General features: G+C 49.7%; 1 protein-coding gene across 10 annotated transcripts in view; it reads right to left on the minus strand.

Annotated features, from left to right (window-relative positions):
* Positions 1-315: 315 nt before the first annotated feature.
* UXS1 (UDP-glucuronate decarboxylase 1) overlaps positions 316-27,101 on the minus strand; it is a 98,442-nt gene continuing 71,656 nt past the window's right edge. For all 10 annotated transcript variants that reach the window (XM_032419191.1, XM_032419190.1, XM_032419197.1 and 7 more), the window contains 6 exons: positions 19,249-19,368; positions 11,858-11,901; positions 8,194-8,254; positions 5,497-5,554; positions 3,542-3,645; positions 316-1,126 (listed from right to left, as the gene is read on the minus strand). In XM_032419191.1, coding sequence (XP_032275082.1) covers positions 995-1,126; positions 3,542-3,645; positions 5,497-5,554; positions 8,194-8,254; positions 11,858-11,901; positions 19,249-19,368 — 519 coding nt within the window. In that variant the 3' untranslated portion in view covers positions 316-994. The remainder of the gene's footprint in view (positions 1,127-3,541; positions 3,646-5,496; positions 5,555-8,193; positions 8,255-11,857; positions 11,902-19,248; positions 19,369-27,101) is intronic.

The following is a 27,101-nucleotide window of genomic DNA, read 5'->3' on the forward strand; positions in this document are numbered from 1 at the left end:
CTTCTTTTTCTCCACCTGGTCGTTGCTGCCAGAGAAGGATACACAGTGATTCAAACGCTGGATGAGATCGGAAAAGTCTCTCCACACAGCAGTTAATATTACATGCAGATTCAGCCCCAGGAGCAGAGCAATGTTTTTAATACCCACTCATCAGGTTACATATACCAACCTGGATGTTTTCGGGTTTTTCCTTTAAATTCTACAGCATTTTTCTTAGCAATCCAACAACGCACCATGCAAAGCAGAGAGCCAACATTTAAAATTGCAAGTGTGTTTCAATATTTATTAAAATAGCATATTTAACCACTGTTAACCAAGAATACGTTAACTTTGTCCCCTCCCACCCCCACCCCAAATACGCAGCACAACACAGTAGTGATTTCAAATATCCTTGATCGTGATAACCAACAGAAGTATTTCAAAGTCAAGTTTGCAACTAAAAACTAGACCTTGGAAAAATTCTGAATTAAAAGAAACATAAAGCTCTCCAACAGAATTCTTTTATCTGCCTGAAGAATAAAAGCCGGTGTGTCACCCACCTGACAATACTGCTAAATTTGTTTTTTTTTGTCCTTTATGCATAGTATAATGTCTCATTTATAAGTACCCACTTTTATAAATAAAATTGGCATTTTTCACCCCATTTAATGTTCCTTTTCAGCTTCACAAAGAAACCAGTAAATAAAACTGTCAACGACAGTCACGACATATGCTCTCATAGCAAGATAAAAAACGTGAAAATACGCAAAGATGCATCTACGCTATTTTACATAAAAAGACAGATTTTAAAAAGTGCAAGGCAAAATTTGCAGTTTTCTGAGGGGAGTTTTTAGGCACATCCATTTCTTCAAAGCAAGCTTCAGAATGAAATTCCAGTTTGTTCTTCATGACACCTGTTTTAAGTCTTTCTTTAAAAAAAAAAAAGAAAAAAGAAAAAAAAATACATCCCATCAAGTGTGAAACAGGGAGTCTCCCGTCCCGAGAAGTGAGGTTTTCAGTTATGGCGTGTCCGTCCTTTTTTTATTCTTGCGGGCTTTGGTTTGGGGATGTATTGATTATTTGCCTGGTACTCGAGTTCTTTACGGAAATAGTGGATGGCTTTGTTCAAACCTTCTTCCAGCGGGACCTGTTTAAAGAGAAGGTGAGAAGGGGAGACAAGGTCACTGTTGAAAGAAACTGTAGACCTCCCCGGGGCTTCGCGGGCAGGAAGTGCTGACGAGCTGCCTGCCCTCCGCAGGGGCACTCACAGCACCGCGGGTGGGTCACACGGCATCATGGGGCTCGCCAGGACAAGGTCCTTCCAAAGCTGCTTTCAGAACGCACTGGGCAATTTAACAAATTACACCCCAGATGGACATAAGATGCGCTCTAATCCCCAAAGACCTGAACCACCTCTTGCTGGTTTGGGGTCTATCTCAGTTTGAATCAACCACAAAGAGCACCTGAAAATAATGCCCGTGTGCATGTGCCTTTCTTTCGGAAGTGTATGATGGAGGGAGGGTGCCCTGGGAAACACCTGTGCGTGACCCACCCACCTCACTCTCCCATGGGACATTCGCTCCCAGTGACCTAAGAGGCTGAGTCTGAGAAGAACCCATGACGACACCGCGGAAGCAATCTTAATTTAGAGCCCCTCCCTGCAGCCAACAGGAAATCCAACCAGCTGCCCATGAGAACAAGGGGAGAAGTCAGGAGGGGAGTGCTGCCAAGGGGCACCGGAAACTGTTGGGGGAGAAGGGTATGCCTGTTACCTTGACTGTGGTGATGGTTTCACGGGTATAGAAATACATCAAAATTTATCAAGTTGGACATTTTAAATATAGGCAGTTTGCTATATGCGAATTGTACCTCAACAGCACTGTCAACAAGACACATATGGAAAAATCAAGATGGGTATATGACTAAACGCTTCTTTGGACAAGATCCCTCAGAAACTACTAATGAGCTGAAACTAGTAGTAAGAGAAACCAGTGGTAGATGTCTCATCTTCTAAATGTGTTATACATCTAAACTCCAGAAAAATAAAAATACCTACATACCTCACATAATATAAAAGCAATAGTTACTACACAGCAAGTGTACATTTAGCTTTTTAAAAAATATTTTGTTTAAAATAAAGGGGCTCTACTTACAAAAGGACTGATGGCAAATGCCTTCTAAAAACAAAGATCTGCACTTGCTGCTTTGTGTGGCGGGAATTCTTATGTATTAAATTTTGTCTGGGCATGAGCATATTTTTAGTGCACTCAACAAATCCCTGTGGCCTTCAGATCACTCAGATCTGTAGATTCCAGGATAAAATAAGATCGGACTGGAACTCTCAAGTCCCTTTAAGATCCAACACTGTAGGATTCTACTCAGCTCTCTGGAGGGCAGCAGAAGAGACTGCCCCAAAACATGACTGTGGGAGCTCAGGACAACATCACCCCCAGATCTGCCACTTTGATAGGTATATGGACCGTGCTGGGCTGCAGGCTCTTGAACAAGTGCAGGGCGAGGCTCTCTCTGAACTCCTCCGACCAGACAGGCCCTCCACCAGAAATCCAGCTGTCCTGAGTTCCCTCCCAGAGGTGTCATCAACCAGGGAGCACTGGCTCTCACCGCAGGAGAGGGTACTACACCTGGACACCAGGGAAACTGTCACTGGCTCTCTTATCTCCCATCTGTTCTTCTAAGGGCCCATTCACAGTTCTTTTTTTTTTTAAGATTTTATTTATTTATTTGAGAGAGAGAGAGAATGAGAGAGAGAGAGCATGAGAGAGGGGAGGGTCAGAGGGAGAAGCAGACTCCCCACTAAGCAGGAAGGCCGATGTGGGACTCGATCCTGGGACTCCAGGATCATGACCTGAGCTGAGGCAGTCGCTTAACCCACTGAGCCACCCAGGCGCCCCCATTCACCGTTCTTAAAAATCATTTACTGTCCTCTAAGAGGCCTATGTGCCCCTCTTCTTTCCCTATTAAGATGGTATTTAAACCTAAATTCTAAAGCTGCCTCTTGAGTTACTTATTCTTCCCTGGGTATCTCCCACATCTACCTGCAGGACACACACTAATCTACCTGCACAGTTTCCCACAGGCCACATGGAGTCTAACTTAGTCTAGGAGCAACAGAAAGGCATGGAGGGTTACCGCTCCCTGGACTTCGGTCTCTCATACTCCCAACCTGATGTTCCACCTTCCTGGGAATTGGGGTGACCTGCTTGTCCCGGTTGACGCAGCAACCTTGCCCAACCCTGCATGTCCAAGGACATCCTGGGCCGAGTGGAGACAGGCAGGTCAGCCAGGGCGACCCAGGCCCAGAGCGCATGCGGCCATTGCCCTGGATCCTTCTTTCACGGAGTAAGCCATGTGCATGTGCAAGTTTACAAAAGCAGACTCCACAGTGGGCTCCCATTTCCCTGTCACTGAGTGAGACACAGGAAAGGAGAAGCCATATGCCAGCCTGGAGAAAACCCTCCGTCCTGTCCGCCCAAGCACGCCAGTGCCCACAAGGACCCGCCACGGGCCTTTGTCGACAGGGCAGCGTGGGCCACGCACTCACCACAGGCTCCCACGCCAGCATCATCTTTGCTTTTCTGATGTCTGGTTTTCTTTTCTGTGGGTCATCCTGGGCTTCGGAGAGAAACTGAATCTCACTTCCACTACCTGAATTAAGAAAAAAGAAAGGTAAGAGAATCACAAACCACTCCAGGTGGGACTTTTACTGTATGCCTCAAAGTGAAATCCCTCCATGCAGTGAGTAAGGGTGCAGGTGACGGAATGCATTTCCCACGGAGTCACTGAGTCACACGGGGGACTGTACCTCTGGCCCCATGAGAAGTGGGTGGGAGGCAGTCACTCCCGAGAGAAAGGGCAGGGCTCCCTAGCTGCCCGCTCCCGGGCAGACCACCCACCGTCAGCTAACACGGCAGGCATGCCCACAGAGCCAGACTCCAAAGTAAGTAAAAGTGGCAAACGAGGTGTCATCTGTGATCCGATGGCCTCACTGAGCCACATGTGAGGCATTCACACACTGCAGGAGCCCCTGGCCTGGAAGTGGGCTGTCTTCCAACTTGTTTAACCAAGTAGAGTGCAGGAGGAATGACTGAGGGCCAGTTCCGGGCTGACGCCTTACGGAAGACCTAACTATTTATGCACCTGCAGGTGTGAGCCCTGAGCCAACACATAAGATGTCCAGCTACCGTGCTGGCCAGCAGAATGAAGCCACGCGAGGGACCATCGGCAAAGACCTGCAGAAGAAACGCCCAGCGGAGGCCAGCCCCGGGCACAGAATCACAAACCAATACAATGGTTGCTGTTGTAAGCCTCTGCAGTTTGGGGTTGTGTGCTACTGAGCCTTTCACAGAACCCTAGTGATTATAATGCCCAAGGATCTTGTCAAAATGCAGATTCTGATCCAGAAGACATGGCTGGAGTGTGTTATTCTGCATTTCTAACAAGCATCTGGGTGACGCTGAAGATGCTGGCCCCTGGGACCCTTTCGAGGTAGAGGTTTGGGATGGCCTAGATCCTGGACAAACTGCTATCTGAGCACATCCCTTCCTTACCTGGGTAGAGACAGGCAGACCCAGAGTGGGAAAGCTGGGGAAGTACATCTCGGGGAGGCTGCTGGGGCCATGAGATCCTGCAATTTATGACCAAGGATGGCCAGCCCCCCCTCCTGTCCGAGTGTCCAGAGCTGATAAGAACATGCTGGTAGATGACAGCTCCAACTCAGGAAGGACAGCCCCCAGGAATCAACCCAGCTAAGTATGGGGTCTAGACAAGCACTTGAGCACGTCCTACATCAGGCTTACCCCAGTCTAGCCAGCCACACTCCAATCTCATTGTGTCCTGACTCAAATTGCTTGATCAACCATGGAAAACAGATCATCCCCCCTCCAAAAGTCAGACTTCCCAGAGCTCTAGTAAGCCTGCTGATGTGACAAAGGGCTTACCCACTGTGCATCTGCAACACAAGTGCTGTCTGAAAACACACAAGCTTCTTACAACTTCCAGAGCACGTCCCTGATTGGGGTTACTCCCAGTGTCTACACTGCCGCCAACATGTCGTGGCTAGGTCGGCCGGAACTGCCAAGAACTTGAAACTCGCCAGCAGATTCCATCAGAAACACACAAGCTGGTACTGCTCCCTCTTGGCTCTTGGAAATCTCATTCTCATCACTGTCCGTGTTTGGAAATCCAACACTTGTTACTTGTGCAGAGTGATCTACCACTATCCCATCTCAAGCACTGGGAACAAATCTACTCCTCCCACTCCACCCCAACCTGCTGATACAACTGTGAACACAACCAACCTCCCTTCCCACGCTCCTTCATCTTTATCTTTCCATTACTTAATTAAAGACTCAGAAGACAATTAAGTGTTCCTGAAAAGTTCTGCTTTTTATCCAATTCAATTAGCTTGAATTAATTACACATTTTCTAATCAGGGTGTTATTAACTGATAGGGTGAGTGCAGCCAATTTCACTCAGTGACGTGTTTATCTTACTTACCAACAAGGTTTTTAATTAACTGAGCAAATTCTAGGATTGTGTGTTCTTCCGGGTTCCCCTAAGGAAGAAATGGTTGCTGGTTATAAGTATAATCACAACAGCAGAGACCACCACCCAAACCACATGCATGTCTTCCAAGTATCCACGGGCTGACTCTGGCATCTTGGAAAGTCATGAGGCTCCTGGCTCTTCATGTTTCCTCGGGTGCTTCCCTGATCTGGATGATGACTGATCCGCCTAGTGAAGTGCTAAACTGTGTCTGGTCCTGCTTTTGTCCTCTAGACTAACTGTCTGTTGACAAGAATGCCCCTCGGCTGGGCGCCTGGGTGGCTCAGTTGGTTAAGCGACTGCCTTCAGCTCAGGTCGTGATCCTGGAGTCCCGGGATCGAGTCCCACATCGGGCTCCCTGCTCGGCAGGGGGTCTGCTTCTCCCTCTGACCCTCTTCCCTCTCGTGCTCTCTGTCTCTCATTCTCTCTCTCTCAAATAAATAAATAAAAAATCTTTAAAAAAAAAAAAACAAAAAAAAAACAAAAACAAAAAACAAAAAAAAAAGAATGCCCCTCGGCTACGTCAAGAGCATCTAATATGGACACACGGTACCTGGCCAAGAGACAGGACGATTTCTGTATCTAACGTTACCATAACTGCATTGTCACTTGGCATAAAAGTTTGGGTCTGCAAAACGAGCTCTCCTAAGACAATATACTTCCCTCAGGGTGCACTGTGTCAACAACTTAAGCAGTAACAGACTTGCTTACTTGCACATGGGAGCTGTAAAGGAACCAAAATGCACTCGCAGATGAGGGCTCTGGGTAACCAGAGGGAAAGCCTCAATGTGGTTTATAGAGTGAGCTTGCCCTTAGGGGGCATCAAAGAAAACCATTTTCTCCTTTTCTTCCTTCCATCACACAGGACGGCGGCCACTGCCCCTCTTCCCTTCCCGATCCTGCTACTCTTACTTGCCACCCCCTCCCCATCGTAAGAGACCACCATCAAGTGTGACAATTAGGTGTCCTATATATGCTGTACCCCCAACTTCCTGATCTGGCCTGAAGCTGGAAGGGACCAAGTCCTACATATGAGCGCCAAGAAAGGACTGACTAGCAAAGTGGAGTGATAGGAACTCGGGAGGGAAGGGCCCCGTCTTTGTCAGGGCTACTTGCAGACACTCTTCAGACTTTGGGGAAGACGGGTTTCTCCCAGGGATGGGAGTTCCCAAAGGGCCCTGTGTCAAGGGCCCCTCAGAAAGAAAGAAGGTACCTAGCATCTAAAGAAAAGACTGTGGTTACTTGGGGACTGGGGGGCATCACTGACAACATCACCATTTTAAAGGGCCTGGAGCAACACCCAGGGTAAAGGTGACCCGGCCTTGACAGCATCCGGTGGTAAACGCTCGGAAGAAACAGGCTCCACGACACGTCTCATTCTAATTTCATGTTCTTTGAAAAGTGCATGAAGGCAGCCCTGGCTGGTGGATGCTGACCCATGAATCGGTCAACAGTCTGACAAGGGAATGAGGTCTCCACCTTTCCTATTTGGTAAGAACTCCCTCCCAACTCAGTGAAAAACGAATGCGACAGAACATGCTTCAGATTGCTGGTTACAAAGAAAAGTACAAAGAAAGGTTTTTGAGTGAAGTGGTTGTGAAGAATCAGCAGGCATGGCCACACCTATGAACCTTAAAACCTTGTAGGAAGCAGGAGAGGTGGTTTGGGAGAAGCACCTGAAGCCGATCCAAGGCTTGTCAAGGTGAGGCCATGGCTCCCGATACGCTAATGTCAGGGGCCGTTGGCAGAAGCAGAGCATTTGAATGATGGGCAGTCTGCACTGGACACTTCACATTTTAAACAAGATGGAATGAAGCTCTTCAGAGGACGGTGAGTGAGAAGGTAGGAAGACTCCAGACATGAACATGAACTCTGGCTGACAGCTGGGGAGGAGGAGACTCAGAGGGTATGACCCTGCCCTCCCAATCTTTGGAAAGTTACCCCGACTGCGGGAGGCATTGGATTAGCTTGAATGGCCTCCACGCTGAGAAGTAAGGCCAGTGGGTAGCTCACAGAGAACGTGATTGTAGTTCTAAATCTAAGGAAATGCTTCCTGCCGATTAGAACTGGCCAGAGACAGAATGAAGTGCTTTGAAGAGATGTATGTTCACCAAGCAGTAAAACTGCTTAAAAACACAGAGCGCAAGAACCTTATGATCCCTCCAAGAGGGAGACTCTGGGACCACAGGAAGCAATGAAGGAAGAAGCAACAAAGGTGCCCCCAGAGCAGCCAGCTGAGCTATACATGATCAGAACCTGGGACACATTCTTAACCTCCGTGATCTAAAGCTCACTTAATGAAGTCTTCCAGAGATTAGATTATGCCAAACAACGGAGAAAGGAATGCACACAAAAAACTGTCCATCTACTGTCACCAAAGGCTTTCACAAATTTCCAGACCCAGGCCCTTCAGGATGACAGAGGCGGGTGAGTGTTTGTCACACCACTCACCCATGCCTTGCAGACGTTTTACTCCTTTGCACACTCTTATTTTGTGTTTTTCCCCTCTACTATTCAGCAAGCAAACACACGCATGCCCTACGTGTGCTGCCGGCAAATAAAGCAAAGGTTGCTGGGCTCTTTATGGTCTCACAAAAGCACGCAACTCTGACCTGTCCCAGGGGGTGTGGAAGGAGCGGAAGCACTCACCAGGTTGACCGGGCTGCTGACGTTGCTGTTCATGAGAGCCACGAGGCCGTTCACCAGATCGCTGGAAAAGAACAGAAGGCCAGGTCAGGCGCCGCAGCATGCAGGTGCCGGGCAGACCCACGCCACCTCCCAGAAGAAAATCAAACCCCAAATGGAAAGCCGATGTCAAAACAAAATCCTGCAAATAAGCGGTGTTGAGAATGCTAAAGTATTCATGGATGATGATATGACGTCTGGAATTCGCTCTCAGCACGTGGGGTAGAGATGGCTAAACGGGAATGGAAGCGACGGATGGGCTTAAGTTCTCTACTTTCGTCTACTTCTGAAACCCTTTAACGATTGGAAAATAAAAATAAAACAGACATACGCCCCCAAAAGATGGTGTTAATACAGTTTCTGATGAAAAGTCCATGTTTAAATGTGAGCCCACGTAGCTGGTCCATATGAAAAAGCAACGATTTGAAAAAAAAAAAAAAAACAGTAAGACCCACTGAAATGAATGCACTCCAGTATGTAATTCTCATACTGGCAAATCACAGATAAAGCCAAACAACACAGTGTTGAAATAAACCAGACCACTGCTCCCTACCCCCCCACCTTCAAATCCCCCCCCACCCCTCGCCGCCCCCCGAGGCTCCTCGCATGAACGGTCGGGGACCTGGATGTTTCAGATGGATCGTGACCGACTGGGCCATGAAGGTGAAGAGAAGTAAGCAAACTTTCGCTTACCAAGGTTTGGTTCTTATTTTCAGAGGCTTTAAAGTGTGGCTCTGTTAAAAAAAAGTTACTTCGTAAAAATGACACCTCACTGCTACACACGAGCACGTTCTCTACGTCTACTTTCATCAGCTGTACTTCTCAGAAGACTTTTAAAGTTCTGTTCTGGTGATCCAAATGCAGTCTGCGTTGAAGCCTTCCCTTCCTCCTCCTCCATCATTACCAGCAAGGAGCAGGTTACTATGGTCAACTTCAAAACAAAACCTGTTTTTGCTTTCCTTTCCGTCCAAAAAAAAAAAAGGTGGGGGGGGCGGGGTATTTGGCAAACAGTTAAACTATTTTCTGAATTTTTGTTTCTGATGATTGGGTATTTTAAGTGAACATGCCTAAATAGTCCGTTCCATTCTCACAGGTCAAGCACAAATGCAAGGAACTGCTGACTTTGGATGACTTTTCTAGAAACTGGCAAAAAGTCACTTCATCACGATGGCAGTAATTACTATTCTATTACATCACAACACATCTCTCACGGCGTAGGTCTCTGCATAGTCGTCAGAAGACGTTAAAAGCTGCCATTCACCAGCATCCACAATCCATTTTAATACTGAAATGCGGGGGGGTCCACGTGAAGCTGGAAGACAACGGACTCATGCAATCATCCTCGTGGTGGGGGCACGCATCTTTTATGTAATCAGCTGGCAACTTTTAAGGTCAAAATTGCATAGATCACACCCATTTAACCTGAAGCTCTTTAAAAGTGTCATTTTGACAAAGTGACTTTTTTAAAAAAAAGACAGCATGCCTTTGTTGTGGGGATGAGGCCATAACCTGACCAGGAAAACATCAGACACAGTCATGCCAAGATGTGAATGTGTATGGTATGGTCACCCGGACCTCAGAAACCGGGAAATGCCACTTCAAGGCGATCGTGGATTCTGGAAACAGTTAACTTAGTAAGGTAACCATAGATTCAGACATTGTGCATTCTTAACTACAAAATTAATTGTTTCTAAAAAAAAAAAAACAACTTATTAAAACTAGCAAAACTAACTTATCTATCTCAGCTGAGTCTTAAATAATAAAACTGGGAAGTCAGGAAAGCTGTCTGAGTTTGGTATGTCATGGAAACACATCAGGGCAGGCCATGCACTGCGGGCACGTTCACTCCTGAGCTGGGATGGTGTGCGGCATGTGCATTGCTGAATTCCTAACATCTTTTAATTACTGGCAGAAAAAGTCTGAGGCCCTTTTAAATGAATTTTGTATGTGCTGCCTTTGAAGTAAATGAGCACAGTTAAAAACAGTGAGTTCTAACTGCTTTGCCTTTTACTGCAGTCTCCCTGGCACTTTGCGAGCTGTCACAGCTGAAGAAGTTTGGAGGCCACCGGTGAGGTGGTTCCAGGTAATGCCACGTCACGGACGACCGCACGACGCCCTCACGATGTGCACAGGTGAGCGGGGTGAGGTGGGCGAAGGTGGGTGGGATGGAAGGTGTGTTATTATGAAAAGATAGTACTCAATACACAAAGTCCAATTAAGATGGCCCGGATACAGAATCTGGCTTGATGCATTTTCTCTGAGCACAAGGTTCCTGGGGTAAGTGCTTTGAAATGAAAACAGTCCTAGAGGGATCCTGCTATTTCCTGGTTAAATCTCTTCTTAGGATATTCGGGCACCAAAATGTGCCAGCTGTATTTTACTCCCAGGCTTTGTGTCCTGCTTGGCAAGACACTCATGGCTGGGGAGAAAAAAAACACTGACTGTGATGTATGTTTATTCATAGCTTTCTTTTAGACTAACTGTGAAAACTGACAGATATGTTTGAGAAAAAAATCTACAGTGGCTGTTTTTATTTTTATTAATTTTTTTCCCTAGCAGTTATTTTTCTCAAAGAGGCTTCTCCCTAGGATTCTCACATAATCAGACAAAAGTCTACGTGGTTGCTCTGGCCGAGGTGGCCCAGACCTGCACCCCCGCTGCCACCACTTCACCGTTACAGCACCCCGGGATGCCCTCGGGACACTTTTTCCTGCTGTGCGTGTGGCCGTCACCCTGCCTGACAGGCATTCCCGGGTACTTACATTGCACAGTAAAAATATATGGTACCAAAATACAGAACTGGATTTTACAATGATTTGGGATATCAGAAACTTCTACAGAATTCATAGTAACCGTGTCATGTGGGCAAATATTTTGTTCTATGCAACTGATTATAGAGTAAACTCTTCTCCCAGAACCCAAACTGCATTTTAAAATGTCACCAACTGAATTGACCAACAAGAATACGAGACTTTAGGAGGATTAACAAGAAAACGATAATAATTACCACTGAGACTATTCGACAAGGTTCTCACATGTATTTTTACCCGCATTTAGAGTCCCACATAAAATCTGACAGGAGGATGGTCTACCTCATCTTTCCCTTAATGAGGACAATCTCACCCGCCCCAGAAACCCATGTTTAAGACGGGTGTGTTTCAGCTCCTGCAGGTTTGCTGGATGATTAAGGCCAGCTCTCCAACTGGTGTGATCTGAAATCAAGTCGCCCTCAGGAACTGGGCAAGTTTCCCTACGAAACACTAGGTGGCAGTAAAAGATTAACACATGAGTCATAAATGCCTCAGACTTACGTGTAAAATTTTATTTTATTTTTTTACGATTTTAAGTAATCTCTAAACCCAACAAGGGCCTCGAACTTACAACCCTGAGATTAAGAGTCACATGCTCCACCAACTGAGCCAGCCAGGCGCCCCGAAAATTTTACCTTTTAAACAGAGAACCCCAACGGCTTTCCCATCTGAAAATTAAAATGGACTTTTAACCGAGCCACGTTAGAGATGTGAAAATAATGAACATATTGAACAGACGCGGGCTGCTTGGGTCTGCACCACCTCTGCTGGAAGCGGCGCTAAGGCGGACTTGGGCGCAGCGGGCCCAGCTGCCTTACCTGACGTACTGGAACGCCCTCGTCTGCGACCCGGACCCGTACACCTAGGAGGAAAGCGACAGTTAGGCCTCTGAGAAAACCACACTGTAACGGGAAAACGAGTTTCCTTAAAACTCCAGGGCCACAGACGGACCTCCGAACTGACGCTGAAGGGGCGGTGATGCTACAACCCACTCGGCACCTCCAAGTTGGGCCCCGACAGTGGGAAAGCGCATGCGTCCATGTATCAAGTCTGTCCTTCCAAGTCAGTTGTGGAAGGAGTCGGCTTCTGTTACGGTCTGGTGATGCGTCGGGGATTACGTTAGGTTCTGGGGTCTCCAAGCGCAGCAGGGTGGCGGCCGCACACACAGCAGGAAGCAGTACCTAGAACCCAGGTCCTGCACCCTGACAGCTGCGCGCCCAGTCAAACCAGCCCAGAATCTCTGGGGAGGAAGCGGCGGGCAGCTTGGTACTTTTACAGCCCTGGGTGAGTCTAACATGCAGCCAAGTTCGAGAAAGACCCAGGAAACCACAGACAGGAGACGGAGGTGGCGGTAGAAGGAAGGGAGGGAGGGAGGGAGGGAGGAAAGAAGGGGCCCTCACGCTCCATTTGTGTCTGTTGCCACATGTCCAGGCCTGTACTCGGTTCCTTTTCTCCACAGACCCTCTTGTCTGAATGTTCCCTCCTTGTGACACTTCTCTGGCTCATTCCGCCAGCCAGAACGAACAGCTCTGCCCTTCAAGCTCAGCCATTCTCCCCTATTCCTCTAGACTCTACCACTCATACCAGCTTCCCGCAGTGAGCTCCTGGGGACAGGTACAGTGTCTGACTCACCTGCGCCCCACTGCACCCCACATACCACCAGTGCTCCCTGAACGCGTACTGAACAATAACCCTGTGGGGTCTGCAGTGTCTACCACGTGGTTAGAACAAAGAGACTGAGGCAGAGCCTCTTTGAGGCACTCCCTCACCCTACAGTCACAGAGAAGGAGCCAGGGGGTTTTTGCTTGCCTTCTTGCTTGCAGTGGTAGAAAGGCAGCAGCTGGGAGGAGGGACTGCCTTCTAGAACAGCCTGCCTTCCAAGCCCGGAAGAGAACAACACTCGTGCCTCCGTCACTGGCCACCTGATGCCAAAGAGGAGCCAGAGGCCAACAGCTCCACAGCCCAGACCAGCCCCACTGGCCTTGCTTTCCAACAGGGCTCCCCAGGGCGCAGGCCACCAGGTTTGAGAAGCAAATCGGAAGGAACAGGAAAGGGAAGAAAAGCATGCTTCACAGGCACCCGCTGCTTTTTTCTCTTTTTAAAAGCAGGGTTAGAAGGCTGCTTTTGTTATCTTAATAAGCATTCGGATATACCAATGTCAAAGGGGCATCGGATTTACCTACTTAGGCGGAGGCCCTCCCAGTGAGAAGAGGCTGGGGAAGTGATTTACAGAGCTTTCTGTCTACAAGACCCAAGTGCAACCACCAAACTCAGTAAAGGAACGTTGAAGAAAGATGAATGGGCCTCTGAGAAGCAGACTCACCCTTCCTTGGCAATTCTGCCTGAGCCCAATTCCCCGGTCTTGCTGACCCTTCTGATACATCTGGGCAAGTCAGGAAGGAAGCCATGGGCCCAATAAGTAGGACGTAGGATGGGGGGGTGTCCATCCACTACACATTGCCGGCCTGTCATCCTGGAAGTCCACCTGCACCTGAGGAGCCCTGCAGGTGGGACCCCGGTCTTATTTCTGTGCCACCGCATCACAGTGGAGGTCACGAGAGCCCCGAGCACTGCAGTGACTGGCATCCAGGAGGGTACGATCTACCCTGACTCTAAGTCCAGGAATCTTCTTACCCCACCACGTCAGTAATTTCAGCACCTCCCGTAGCTCCAGCTGTCAACTATGGCCCACAGCAAGCTGGCAGCGAGCCACCCTCCCATCTCTTTAGAAAGTATCCAATTTGGGCAACCCCCATCAGTCTGAGCTGCAGCATCCTTGACACACAGGGCCGTGGGCACAGAGCTAGTTCCTGGTTCCTGGGTGTGCTTAGTCAAAGTCCAGACCCTCCTCTGTCTCCTTTCTTTGCCCCTTCCCACCGCCCCTGATCAGGGGATTTGCTGCTGCATGCCGGCAACATCCACAGAGAGCCCACCATGCGTGAACAGCGACAGCCTTCAACACGCCCGTGAAGGCTTGGTCTTCACTCCCATCAGCCCTCTGAGCTGTGATGTACCAGAGCTGACCCACAGAAAAACACGCAGGCGCAGTTTTCCGTCCCACTGGATGTGAGAGAAGGAACGTGACTTGGCGCTGTGTGCTGGCTGAGCCCACAGCCAGGGGGAGGTGAATGGGCCGCCAAGGTTAGGATTCTGAAGAACCACCCCAAACGCCTTCCTCAGCAAAAGGAACAAGAGAATCATGATGGCGACACTCAGTGGCTTGAATGTCACAAAATGGCATAAACCGAAAGGTTTATTAGAGCCTCGTACTGGGAAGCCCCAAAAAGCTAAAGATTGAAATAAGCTGCGTCTACAGAGTTTCACACTGCTGCCTTGTTCAGAGTGCCCTCCTAGAGGGGGCAGTGATGCCCAGAAGGCCAGGGTGTCTTCAGGCACCCCTCCCTAACCTGACTCCATCACCATAAGCCTCCAGGGGCCTAGAGCTGAGCTGCAGGGGGGAGCTCAGCCTGATCCCTTCAGGTCCAGTGACGAAAGCCCCTCAGCAGATATCCTGCCACTGAGGTCCCACCTGATGTCCACATGGGTGGCGAATGGGCCTCTGGGAAAAAGCCCACGTTACAGAAGGAGCCAACGGAAGGGCCCCTCTCCCCGGGCTGTGGCAGGAATGCGTGGATCTTGGGGACCCCCATGCACAACTCTCCTGGGTCCTGTCGATAATTGACCTTGAAGACATGCCCCAGCGTGTGCAGGTAGTTAAAATGCAATGTCAGCAGTGCCCCTGGACCCTTCCTCCCTGGCATCCTTATAAAGTCCTGTTGGATTTAAGTTTCTGTAGTGTGTCCTATTGTTCATCTCTATTTTGGTTTAAATCAGCCCCCCTACATACATCTGCAGTATTTACAACACAATAATTTTTAACTCCTGTGTGTATTATTTTCACTATGCAAGCGTGCTACGTGAATAAGTTAAGTAAAAAAGAGTGCGCGTGTGAGAGAGAAGATGCGATCCCACCTCCCCCAGCAAATATACCCACCCTGACTTCAGGAACAGCTGGAAGCCCTGCACAGCCCTCTGCCTGACGAGAAGGCACACCAGGGCACAGACCGGATCTCACTCACAGACCTGCCCAAAAGTAGATAAGCAACAGATGCTACAGCATGAGTAACAAAGGGCCTGGTGCTGACAGTGAACACCCTGCCCGGCTCCCATGGCCGCCTTGTCTTCCTCCATGAGAAGACAAGCCAGGCTTTTAGCAGCTCTGCCTTCACTTCCCAGAATGACAGAGGTGCAAGGAGATTCAGGTCCCTGTTCAGTCTGGATAACCAGGGCTGTGTGCAGGTCAAAGCGGCATAGTGATTCAGGAACCACCAAAAGGGAGAGGTAAACCAGTGGGCAGGCGGGCAGCCAAGAGCACAAGGAGTACTACCAGGGAGCACTGCAGCAGGGGGAGGGGGGAGACAGAACACCACAGGGAAGCACTGCAGAGGAGCACCTTGGGAGAGAACAAACATGGGGGGCACGAGGAGCACTTTGGGAGGCACGAGGGGCACTTTGAGGGGCATGGGGAGCACTATAGGGGAGCATAGGAAGCAGCATAAAGAGCACTGCAGGGGGGCACAAAGAACATGGGGGGCATGGGGAGCACTATGGGGGAGTATGGAGAACACTGCAGGGGAGCACTAGAGGGGAGCACAGAGAGCACCACAGGGAACTCGCCCGGGAGCATAAGGAACGTGGGGGGAGGAGGTGAGGCATGAGGAGCACTATACCAACCCCAACCCCACCCCACTGCTGTGTCCCATGTGCCTCCATGAACGAAGGCCCAAAGTTAGGGATCACTTCCGATACCACACTATAGATACAAAGGGTAAATAAAATGTAGATTCTGGTCTAAGAAGTATGGTTTCTCCAAAATTTCCCTCTAGAAAAAAACAGCAAGCCTTTTTTAAAAGATATAGACCGTGACTCAAACCCCAAATCTGCCACCATCTGGAAAAATTCACCTCAATCAAGTTGTTCTCTCACCTGCAAACTGGAATGAATCACAGTGAGGTGAGAAAACAGAATTAAACCCTAATGCACATGTGAGCATGCTCAAGAGCTTTGCCTGAAATATGAACTCAAGTCTCTTCAAGATAGACTTAATGAGCTAGCTCTACCTGAACTGTGCCATCTACTTTGTAAACTTTCCAAACTGGAACACAGTATTTTCTGAGCTTTGTGAGCTCAAGCTAGAATACAGCTTGTGTGTGTGACTCGCAGAACTCAGCACAATCCTCCCCGAGTTACCCTGACAGACCTCTGTGACTCAAGATGTGGCGACAGGCCCAAAGGATGAAATCTGCCCCGAGGTAAGATGACAGAGGGCTTCAGGAAAGGCAAGTGAGAACAGTAACCCAGCTTGGAAAAGGGAAGGCGAGATACTGAGGGGCCACGAAAGAGGCCTTTAGTCTTGGAAAGAACATGTTGGAAACAGAGCGGGAAAGGATGGATGGGCCTCCTTACTCTCCTTCCCTGATAAACCAAGTGTTCCCGAAGCTGGGCTGGACTGAGAGTCATGACGCAGGACCCCCTCATCCAGAACTTCTCCACAAAGCCATCTGACAAAAGCAACGCCATCTCAAAGAGACAGCAAAGGATGAAGAGCGGCTTCATCAAAACACTGAGGGGACAGAATTCTGTGTGACAAGAGGGACCACACACTTCTGAAAGGCCTCCCTGAGGACTCCTGCCACCAGGGGTGTCTAGAAAAGACAAAACGCAGCGTGTCTGGGACTAGCTGCCGCCCTGCTCCTCGGTCCCTGGCACTGAGGTGACACCACATGTGTTCTCTCCGGCTGCCCACAGTGGGGGCTTTCTTGGGCGGGCCCACCTGATGCTGGGGCCCTGGCTGTTGCCCAGGAGGCAATCGGTCAAGAAGCCCTTTCTCAGAAGGCTTTTAACAGTTCGCTCCGCAAACGAAGCAGCTCTGATCAGGGGTGGGAGGAGACTTCATGAGGGCAGTGGCTAAAACAGCTCCAGGAGTGTCCCTGAGGGTGAGGAGTTCCCCACCAAGCAGCTGGGCTGAGGGGTCCCCATGAAGGAACCCTTGGGACCCAAATAGCAGGCAGAGGGGAGCATGGATGAGAGGCAGCTTCATCTTGCAGGAACACTACAATCACGACTTCCAGAACAAGCCACAGAGCACTTGTGCTCATCACAAAGGCAAGCGGCCACTATAAACCCAATCCTTAGCTTGACCAGCATTTATCACATGCCGCCTGGTCGCCAGGCACCCTTCTGGCAGCTGGGGATACAGCCATGAATGAAACCAGGTCCTGATTTCAAAGCGCTTACACTCGAGAGGGGGTTGGGGGCTGGAAAAAGAATACTTCAGTTGCTGAGAAGTGCAATGAAAACCACAGAAAGCACGGTTAGGAGGCGCAGAGCGGCGGCTGGGTGTCATTACATGTAGAATGGTTCAGCGCTCCCCTGCTGAGAGGATGACTGAACAGGGAGAGGCCTGGAAGGAGCGTGCTCCTGGGACAGGTGGGAGCAAGGGGCTGAGCTTGCAGAGCAGCAGGGCCGAAGCTGAGGTGCACAGGGGGGCCTGTGAATCATGCTCTCAGCAGATGAAAGCCCCCCGGAGCTGCTACTTTTCTTCAGAGGCTCCCCTGGCTGCTGGGTGGAGAGACCCCGACAGGGAGAATGAGTGGCTAGGAGGCCGGGGCAATAAACTGGGGGCGCACGGCAGTGAGGCCAGGGGAAGCGGGAGAAGAGGGGGACGGGGCCGGATTCTGGATCTTAGGGCAAGGCCACCAGGCCGTATCACTGTAGCAGTATGCAGTGTGAGAAGGACAGCACCCAGGGTGACCACGGCATGGCTGTCTGCAGGCCCTGAGGCACAGAGCTGGCAGCTGGTAGGGGGAGGGAGGAGCAGGGGCGGGGCACTGGCTTGGAGTCACCTCTCGCCTGCAACGTGTTCAGCAAAAGTCACCGGTAACACGTGTCTTGCCCTGGGCTGGGGGCGGGGGGGAGCATACCATTTTGTAGCAGGCTAAGCTTTTTGTTCTGAATTGGCAGCCGTGTAGCTAACCCATCCAAGAAGAAACGAACACCATGGAGAACAGTGATCAAGAGCAGAGGCTCTGGCTCAGACACCGGCAGCCACCGTCCGGCCACGTAAGCTTGGGCAATTCCTCTAACCTCCGTGCTTCGGTCTCGCCATCTGGACCATGGGCTAATAACAGAACCTGGGCCCCACACATCTGTTGTGAGCACTGAGTGAAGTGAATTAATGGGTGTGAACATCACTGAACAGAAAACAGTAACCTTACTCTACTGAGAGACAGACAGACAGACGGATATGTACGGACACAGAGCTGTAACTCTCCCTTTGGAACCCACTCAGCTGATAAGCAAACCCTCCTGCAGTTTTCAGAGTAACAAGACGAAAACAAGTGTTTGGATGCCCACCAAACACTAAGCCTGAGAGGATGCAGAGGCCTGGAAGAGGATGCTGAGGCAGACAGGAGGAGGAGGAATGAGAAAAGCAAGAGGACAGAGGAGCAGAAGAGGAGAGGAAGAGAACACCAAGAATTCAGCTAAACCAAAGAAAACCAACAGAACTGAATCAGCAAACCCTTTGTAGAGCAGGAGAGGACCACTCCTCCCTGAGGATGGGATGGGGGCGGTGGGGACGTGTGTGGAACGAGCCACCCACCCTAATGCAGGGTGGGTATCTGAGGGTGCTCACTTGTACCATACACTCAAACCACTGACCCCAGACCACTGAGGTCCAGAAGGTGGGCTCCAGAAGGCTCCCAGGTTGAGCCTGACAAGCAGAGGGCATGCTTCTGGGCATCACCAAGAAAACTGCCAAGACCTGCCCCAGATACCTCACTTCTCAGCAACCTGAGGGGCACCGAGGATACACACGGCCCTGGCTACAGCCCGTGGGCCAGGAGAACATCCAGAAAGGTCTTTGCCTGCAGGCTGGTGCAGGCAGACGCACCCCGAGGCCCGGGCCGCGTGGACCAGGCTGCAGCCCACGAACTAGGCAAGGCCACCAAGGCTCCATCACTCTTCTAGATTCCAGCCCTGCACCTTCCCTCCTTGTCACTAAGGGCAGTGGGATGTACCCAAGGCAAAGGGGCAACCTCAGGAAAGTAACTGCCCGAACCAAGAGGCACTGCTCCTTTGTCACTTGCTAGCAGACAGCTAACTCTTTCTGCCCCCCCCACCCCCTCCCCCCAAGGCCGGCACCTACCGTAAGCGGCTCGCCCTGCAGCGCCTGCAGGATGAAGTTGCTGACGACCCGGCCATCATTCATGTGCATGCGTGGCCCAAAGGTGTTGAAGATCCTGGCCACTCGCACTTCAACGCCTTCCTGGAACAGGAGAAGAGGATGTGGGATGCATTTCATTTCACCTCATGCTTCCGATGCCTGGCCCATAAAGCAAGTCTGAAAACGCCCTGCTTTTTGCTCCCAGATGAAAGTGGCTTTCTGGTAGTGTCTACATAATACATTCACTAACAAATCTGAACACTGCACAGAGTTATACCAAACTCGAATGCATCCCCGATTCCACCCCCATCAGGCCATCGACCTCCCGGCAGAGAACCTGCAAGGCAGCAAACAGTAAAGAAAAAGGTTTGTAGAACATTTTTTTCCTAGTAAATAAATATTTCCCAAAAGGGCCATGCCGTGCATACTCTTTTATAATCATCTTCACATGGTATTTCACGCAGGTTTACCAGTCAATAGTGATTTTAAAGGTCAATGAATGTTTGGTAGCTGATGCAAAGAAAAACAAGCAAGTGCTTTATCCTGGAAAAGGGGGGACACACATTCTTAAAGCGGCACACTACCCTACACCCCCCAATCTGTCCCAACAGAAAACGGACTTGTTTTAGTGAAAAACTAAAGACAATGCAGCGCCCCCTATGGGCTACTAGCTACAAAACCTGGAAAAATCGGTGCCAACATCACCGAGAATAGCTATCTCTACGTGGTCGGATTATAGGTGTTCATTTTCTTCTACGTGTTTTTTTATTTTTTTTTTTAATTTTTTGTTTAAAGATTTTATTTATTTATTTGAGAGAGAGAATGAGAGTGAGAGAGCATGAGGGGGGGAGGGTCAGAGGGAGAAGCAGACTCCCCGCCGAGCAGGGAGCCCGACGCGGGACTTGATCCCAGGACCCTGAGATCATGACCTGAGCTGAAGGCAGTCGCTTAACCAACTGAGCCACCCAGGCGCCCCTATGTGTTTTTTTAGATCTTTCTATTTTTGTTACAATAAATATGCATTACTTTCGTATCAGGGAAAGTATATTTCAAATATGTAATCAGGAAAGTATGTTTTTTAAACCCCCAAAGCCTTCTTGAAACTATCTCATGCAATTATTAATTTCACAGGCTGCTTCTTCCTGAATCAAAAATTAATGTTTTTATCTCACCCTGAATTAGTGGACTTCCACAGCGTCTGTGTGTCTAATCTGTTTCACCCATTAGACTACAGACATGCATTTTCCAGGAGTCTGAGGGCAGGCAGGATGGCAGGGCGAGGCCCCGGGGCTCACGAGCCCTCCAGCTCCACTTACCCTTGCTCAGCCCTACTGTACTTGGGAGAGGAGCGTACTCACCTCACACAGGGCTCACAAAAAGGAAGCCAATCCCTGCATAACCCTTGGCCCGGGCCTGGTAGCGAAAAGCAGTGGTTGCTACTGTTGTCTCTACTCATCCAGAAAGTTTTCTATTCTAATTCTACCACTTCAGGTCCGGTACAGGCTGGGGTCCAAAGAACCCTCAACTAACAGGGCTGATTCAGCACAGATTTTTCCACCAGTGTAATGAGTGAGAGGTGATGAGGTACCGTGTCCCAAGGACCCATGTTGCCTCCCTGTGGTTGGAGCCACCCGGCTGGCCACCTCTGCCCACAGCAGCCTCAGCTCTGTCCCAGTTACTAGACAAACACGAGCAGTTTTTATGTGCACCGAGATCTGAAATGGTTGGGAAGCATGGATCCAGCACACAGCTCACTTCTAGAAACCAGACGGCTATATCTTTGCTAATTCCTCCCAGCAACGCATTATAATGCTCACATGAGCTACTCAAGAGTCTTAGGATTAAGGTATGATCTATAATCCTAAATTCAGGAATAAATCAACTCCTTTCTCTGCTGAACTAACCAGAGAGCATTTCCAAAATGGGGGGAGGAGGAGAAAGAAGCAGAGATGTTGATCTCAACAGAAAAGAACTCAGAAAGTATCCACTTGCATTTAATTGTGAAGATGAAGAATCAGGAGTAGATGAATATGGTGTTATCCTAGAAACAGACTGGAAAAACCTCATCAAATTTACGAGTCAAACCAACATGCCTGCTGGGCATGTTGCAGAGGCTATGCAAGGTTTGCAACAAATCTAATGCTTTCATCCTCCGGACTTCTCCGTCCTAGGGGACGACACTCCAGAACATGGCCTCACAGAAGCTGTGTTTGCGGACATGAACTGGCCAGCACGTACACGGGTTTGTTTGTTTTGGTTTTCCCGTTTGAATCGTGAACTCAGGTGCTACAGGACCGCCCCTGGACCGGTACAGTTGCTGGGAGAGCCACCGTGCTTTTTTGAAAACTCCAGCTCTCAAACTCAAACGAAATAAACATAAACCCAAGGCTCACTCAACTTAAGACCTGCTCTCCTCTCGCGCACTGGCATCGCCCAGAGTTTGTGTCCTGCTTCATCAGGACACAAAGGCCACCCCCGTTCGGCATGCACAGTTCATCAGCCCTCATCCCCTGGGATCTTGCAGGGGCTCCAAGTGGGAGGGCGGACCCGCCAGCAGGTACTGACAGGATGCTTATGGTGGCAGCCCAGTGGGTGTTCACATCCACATTTTGGAGGCAAGTATAATGACTCCCCATCTCAGGCCTGAACAAAGGGTCAGTATCAGACCCAAAGCCTGCTTCCCTGAATGAAAACCCAGAAGGTGCCCAATAGGCCGTGATGCCTCTTCAGGGAGACCCTCCTCTGCAGGACCAATGAGCAAACACATGCACAATCTCAACTCATATTCAATATTCCATCTGCCAGGGGCAGTGTCCTGCTGACTACCAGGCTGGTGCATCTGAATTTCCCCCATGGCACAATGCAGGGTCTCTGCACACTCACACACGTACACGCAACAGTGATTCAGAAAGGAACTGCCGGGTCATTAAGAATGGTTGGCTTTCACTGTGTCCATGGTTTTGTCCCGGGTGACGATCAGGAGTCATTCGCTCATGCCTCCAAGCATCAAGAAGTTTTTATCAAGCATCTGGACGACTCTTCTAAGTTTGAGTCACAGCAACATAAAACCAGTAGCAACTTGAGAGAAGACAATGCTCAGGGCGCCCCTTGAGTGAGTGTATGTAAGCACACACAGCTAAAGAGCACGTGGCTTGCTCTGATAACTGGGCTTCAGAAACAGTGGCCAGGCTACAATAATATACAATCCCAGAAGGGTGAGCTGCCATCAGAATGTCTCCTTGCCTATTTCCAGTGCCCAGGAGGGGTGAGCAGTTGGAAGGCAGGCCTGACTGATCAACCAGCAGTAACCCAAGAGATACAGTGAAGTTTGGAACAAAGACTTCCCTCCCCAAACCTCTCCAGAGGAGAGAAATGTTGCCAGCAGGGATTAAATGGGCTCTCCCTCAAAAGCTCTTTTCAATGCAGTCATTCCCTGGCGAGTACTGTCTCAAGCCATTGAACCACACAGTATGATCACAGTCCCTGTCTTCACTATGGCAGGTGCCGGAAAATGGAACGCAGAAGCCCTGCATAGGGAGGGAGCAGGTGCTGACCAAGAGCTGGCCATCTGCCGCCCACTCCGTGGTGTAGGCAGCCTGCCCTGAAGGGGGTAGCTAAGGCAGGGATGGGGTCAGAGAAATAACAAAAAGTGCTCCCAGGTACAATGGGCCTGACTTTGTGGTGCTTCCATAATCTTCCTCATGCCCCTGGGAGAAGTGCACACACATCACGAAAGCAACAGCACTGTGAAACCCTGAACACTGAACCGTGTAATTCCCCTATGGCCTCTCCTACCTAAATGCATCCTAATGGGGTCTGCTCCCTACCTGGGGAGAAGATGAAGGCCATTACAGAACACAGAGCAATCTTGCTGAGCATGATTCTCCAAGGTGCTAAAAAGCTGCAATTCACTCTCGGTGATGCCAAAGGGACAAGGCCATACAAGGTCAGGGGACAGCAGTTATGCGTCTGTCTGGCAATCTCCCTCAACTGCCCTGCTTTGGTCTTAACCATCAGTCGGGAGTGTTCGTTATGCAGCAGGCTAGGCCAACGCTCACAGCGAGACCAGGAGGCGTCAAGTACTACTCTGCCAGTTTCTAGGTGTGGAGGGCAGGTACTCGGCGAGCAAGCGGCAGCGCCAGGAAACAAGGTGACACAGGCTCTTCACCCCTAAAGGGTGAATACTGTCTTCAAACATTTGACTTGTTAGCTGCTTGCTGAATATCTGTTTTTTGAACTAAAATATACATACCAACTATTTCATTTTTTAAAAGTATTCTGATGCTGGAAAATAAAACAAAACCTCGAGACCACTGGACTAGATGATTTTGGAGTTTTCTGTCTTTCTGCTCTGCCAATCTACGTTTTTATGAAGGGTGGCTTGTTTTGCAGACCCAGCCCTGTGGGTGGGCCACAGACTCCAGAGAGTCATACTCATGCACAGCCTGGAGCTCAAATACACACCAACCACTGACCACAGCATGCAGACAAGTCCCCACATTTATAAAAGCATTGCATACAAGTGCACAAAGGAAGTGCACTTTAATTCCTCCCTGACAAGTTCAAAGGACAGGTTTCTCCTGGTACCCAAAAGTAGGGTGTTCCTATGAAACCCTTCAGAAGCAGGAATGACATAAAATAAAGAACCAATTACCATCAACTTACATGGAAACATTTTTGAGCTTTCCCAGACCCCAAAAATAACCTTTCTTAGGCTTTTATGATACCTGCAGACACATCTTGCTAACATGAGCGGAATAATTCGAGATTGAGCTCAGATGCTCACAGACACAGGTCAGGGCTCTGGCACCTGGTGCCACGCTGAGTGGGGCTCCCGGGGAAGGGGCTCGGGGTGTCACCACCTCTGTCATGACTCACTGCAAAACAAACTTTGAACACTAGTTTCGCTTTTCGGATGTTTTTTTAAAGGTGAAAATCCTCTTTGGTTCCAATTCATTCCATCCCCTGGAAGAAGACTCACGGGAGCTTCTCTTTCCATGAAGGACATGTTTGAAAATGTGTATGTGGGACAGAGTTTTCTGGGAAATCCAGTTCTATTTAGAATACATTAGGGTATTTCCATACATGAAAATGAACTCAGAATCCTGAGAATCCTTTGGGAAAAGGGAAAACCTTCCTTTAGATCTTTAGAAAAGTTCTACCGTATGTGGTCTTCACAATGAAGGGACAACTTATACTTAAGAAAGGATGTATCATGTAAAAAAAAAAAAAAAAAAGGAGTTAAAGTTATTAAAACAATTAATTAAAAATATGCCAAAGGATGATGGTTTCCCGTTCTCTCTGGTCATTCTTTTTTCATTTGTTTCCAGACAGATAGCACAAATCGCACACCTAAAGTCTTGAATCTCTCTTGCTGTCCTGAAAGGCTGAATATGTCTAACTATGAACAGAGCACGTCACAACACCACTCCTTGCTGGCTAACCACACCGCTCTAAGGAGAGGTTGGCAATTCCAGAGCAGAGCTGCGTGGACTGCTGGCTCTGGGTGTCCTCACCGACCGTGCGTGCCTCAGAGGAGCGCCGATGCCCTTGGACTTGCAGCTGCATCTTCTCTTGCTGAGCCAAGCTTCCTCACCTGCATGCCCCCCACCAGGGCCATCGGCAGCTGGACAGCCAGGTGTGGGTTCAAACTCCACTTACCGGCTGAGGAGCTCCACCCAAGTTTTGTAGCCACTTGCCCATCTGTAAAATGGGCGACCCAGCCCTACCTCAAAGGGGTCATGAGAACGAGGTGAGATTAAACAGATCTGCGCTACAGGCTGAGCCCTAACAGGATGCCAGCACACCACAGGCACTCCTAGCCCACAGGGTCTGGCTCCTCTGCAACAGCCACTGCAGGCCTGCAGGGCACAGCCTCCGGACTGCAGGGCGCCGTGCTGAGCGCGCAGAGTCCAGAAGGGTTATGTCCACTAAGGAAGAAGGAAAGGCAGCAGAAGTTAGAGTTCTGAAAATCAGTCACTTTCGAGTGGGAACCCCAAAGAAGGTCTGATTTGCCCCAGACCAGGCCATTCCTAGAGGGGTCAACCCTGACCCCCCAAGACCAGGCCATACCCAGAGGGCCAACCCTGACCCCCCAAGACCAAGTCACACTCAGAGAGCCAACCTTGAACCCCCAAGACCAAGTCACACTCAGAGGGCCAACCCCGGCCCCTCAAGACCAGGACATACCCAGAGGGCCAACCCTGACCGCCCCCCGAAACCAGGCCACACCCAGAGGGACCAACCCTGACTCCCCCACCCACAATACCAGGCCACACCCAGAGAGGGCCAACCCCACCCTTTCTGGTAGCTAATAATAAAATCCTGAGTAAAAAGATTTGTTTTAATGTCTTAAATGTTTACCTTTTCACAATCTTCACATGGTGGTTTATTTTCCTTGGTTTCGTCCTTATTTTTGTCTCTAGATGGGATTACGGATAACAACTTTTCTTCCTTCCTGCTCGTGTTTTCTTACTTTCTGTTCCTGGCCATGCATCCTGCCAGAGCAGGAACACAAACACCTCTCCACCACAGGAAATGCACCCATGTTTCTTCCTCCTCAGCAAGGATCCAAATTAAGGAGGGAGAGGGAACCCCAAGGGGGCCCAGTCTTGGACCCATGGCTCTCCCTGCAAGGGAGCAGAGTATTTGTGAGATGAACAACAGGGGAGGGACGGTGTGAAGCCCATGCTGGGCCCTCCTCACAGGCCTCTCAGAACTCGGGCACCGCCCTTGGCACACTCTCCCCACGTCAAGAGGCATAAGCTCCACTCGTCTGCCGGGCGGCCACCAGAACCGGACATGACCCTGCCCTCCAGGGGCGCGGTCCCTCCCTGACCTCAGGCCATCCAGAAGGAGCAGGAGCAGTGCTATGGAGCAAGGGGCTTGCATCACATCTGCTCCTAAGTCCCAGCTCACCACAAGGGGCAGGTGGTATTCCCAGACAACAGTGACTGTAACACTCCCCCAGGCAGACAGGAGTCCTTGAGCAGGTGCGCTAAGCAATGTGATGAGCCTAGACGAATCTACAGACTACTGGGTGCAATTAGCCTAGACCCCAGGCTTCTCAAAAAGCACAGAGCCCTTCTTCCACAAGGCCTTCCCAAACCTACTGCCGTGACAGGAAGCGATCCATACACTGTTCCCACATGTAGAGCCCTCAGCGTCCCAGGGAGAAGCACACTATTAACTTGACCACCAGTGTGACTCCTCCATCCCCGCAACAATCGTCTGTTGGGGCCTCCTGTGTGTGCAGCACAAGCCAGACATCCCACAGCAGAGGCAGCTTTCCCGTGAGTGACTGTCCCTCACAAGGAAGGCCCCTGCTATGCAGGGACACCCTCCTGTCAGGGCTCTTATCAGGGACACTTAGGCACAGATCAACTGTACACACAAGGGGCTGCTAATGGGAACATGACTTCACAGTTTTCAGAGCAATGCTACCTATGCCATTAACCTCCCAAGACCTCTGTGCACAGAAATGTAAATGCTGACAGATCCAGATTTTTCTAGATGCTATATTCCTGAGCTCATGAGCCGGATGACGTGTACAGATGCAGTGCTAGTCTGTGTTTGAAAAGAGCACCCTGGCTAGTGCCTGGGTGTGTATCACAGTTCCGGGCATACAGTCAGTGCTCAACGAATGCTGGCTATAGTATTACTAAATACTACAATTATCATGAGGTCATACCTTGAAGTAGGTATTACCTAGAGACTCACTAGACTCATTTAATAAAAACCAAGAGTTCAATTAAAATGTCCTATTTGCCCACCAGCTTTAACCTATATAAAAACTCACGAAGAAATACCACAAGACTGAAAGCACAAGCCAACAG

Source organism: Phoca vitulina, unplaced genomic scaffold (assembly GCF_004348235.1).
Source record: "Phoca vitulina isolate PV1807 unplaced genomic scaffold, GSC_HSeal_1.0 scaffold22, whole genome shotgun sequence".
NCBI classification, from domain to species: Eukaryota; Metazoa; Chordata; class Mammalia; order Carnivora; family Phocidae; genus Phoca; species Phoca vitulina.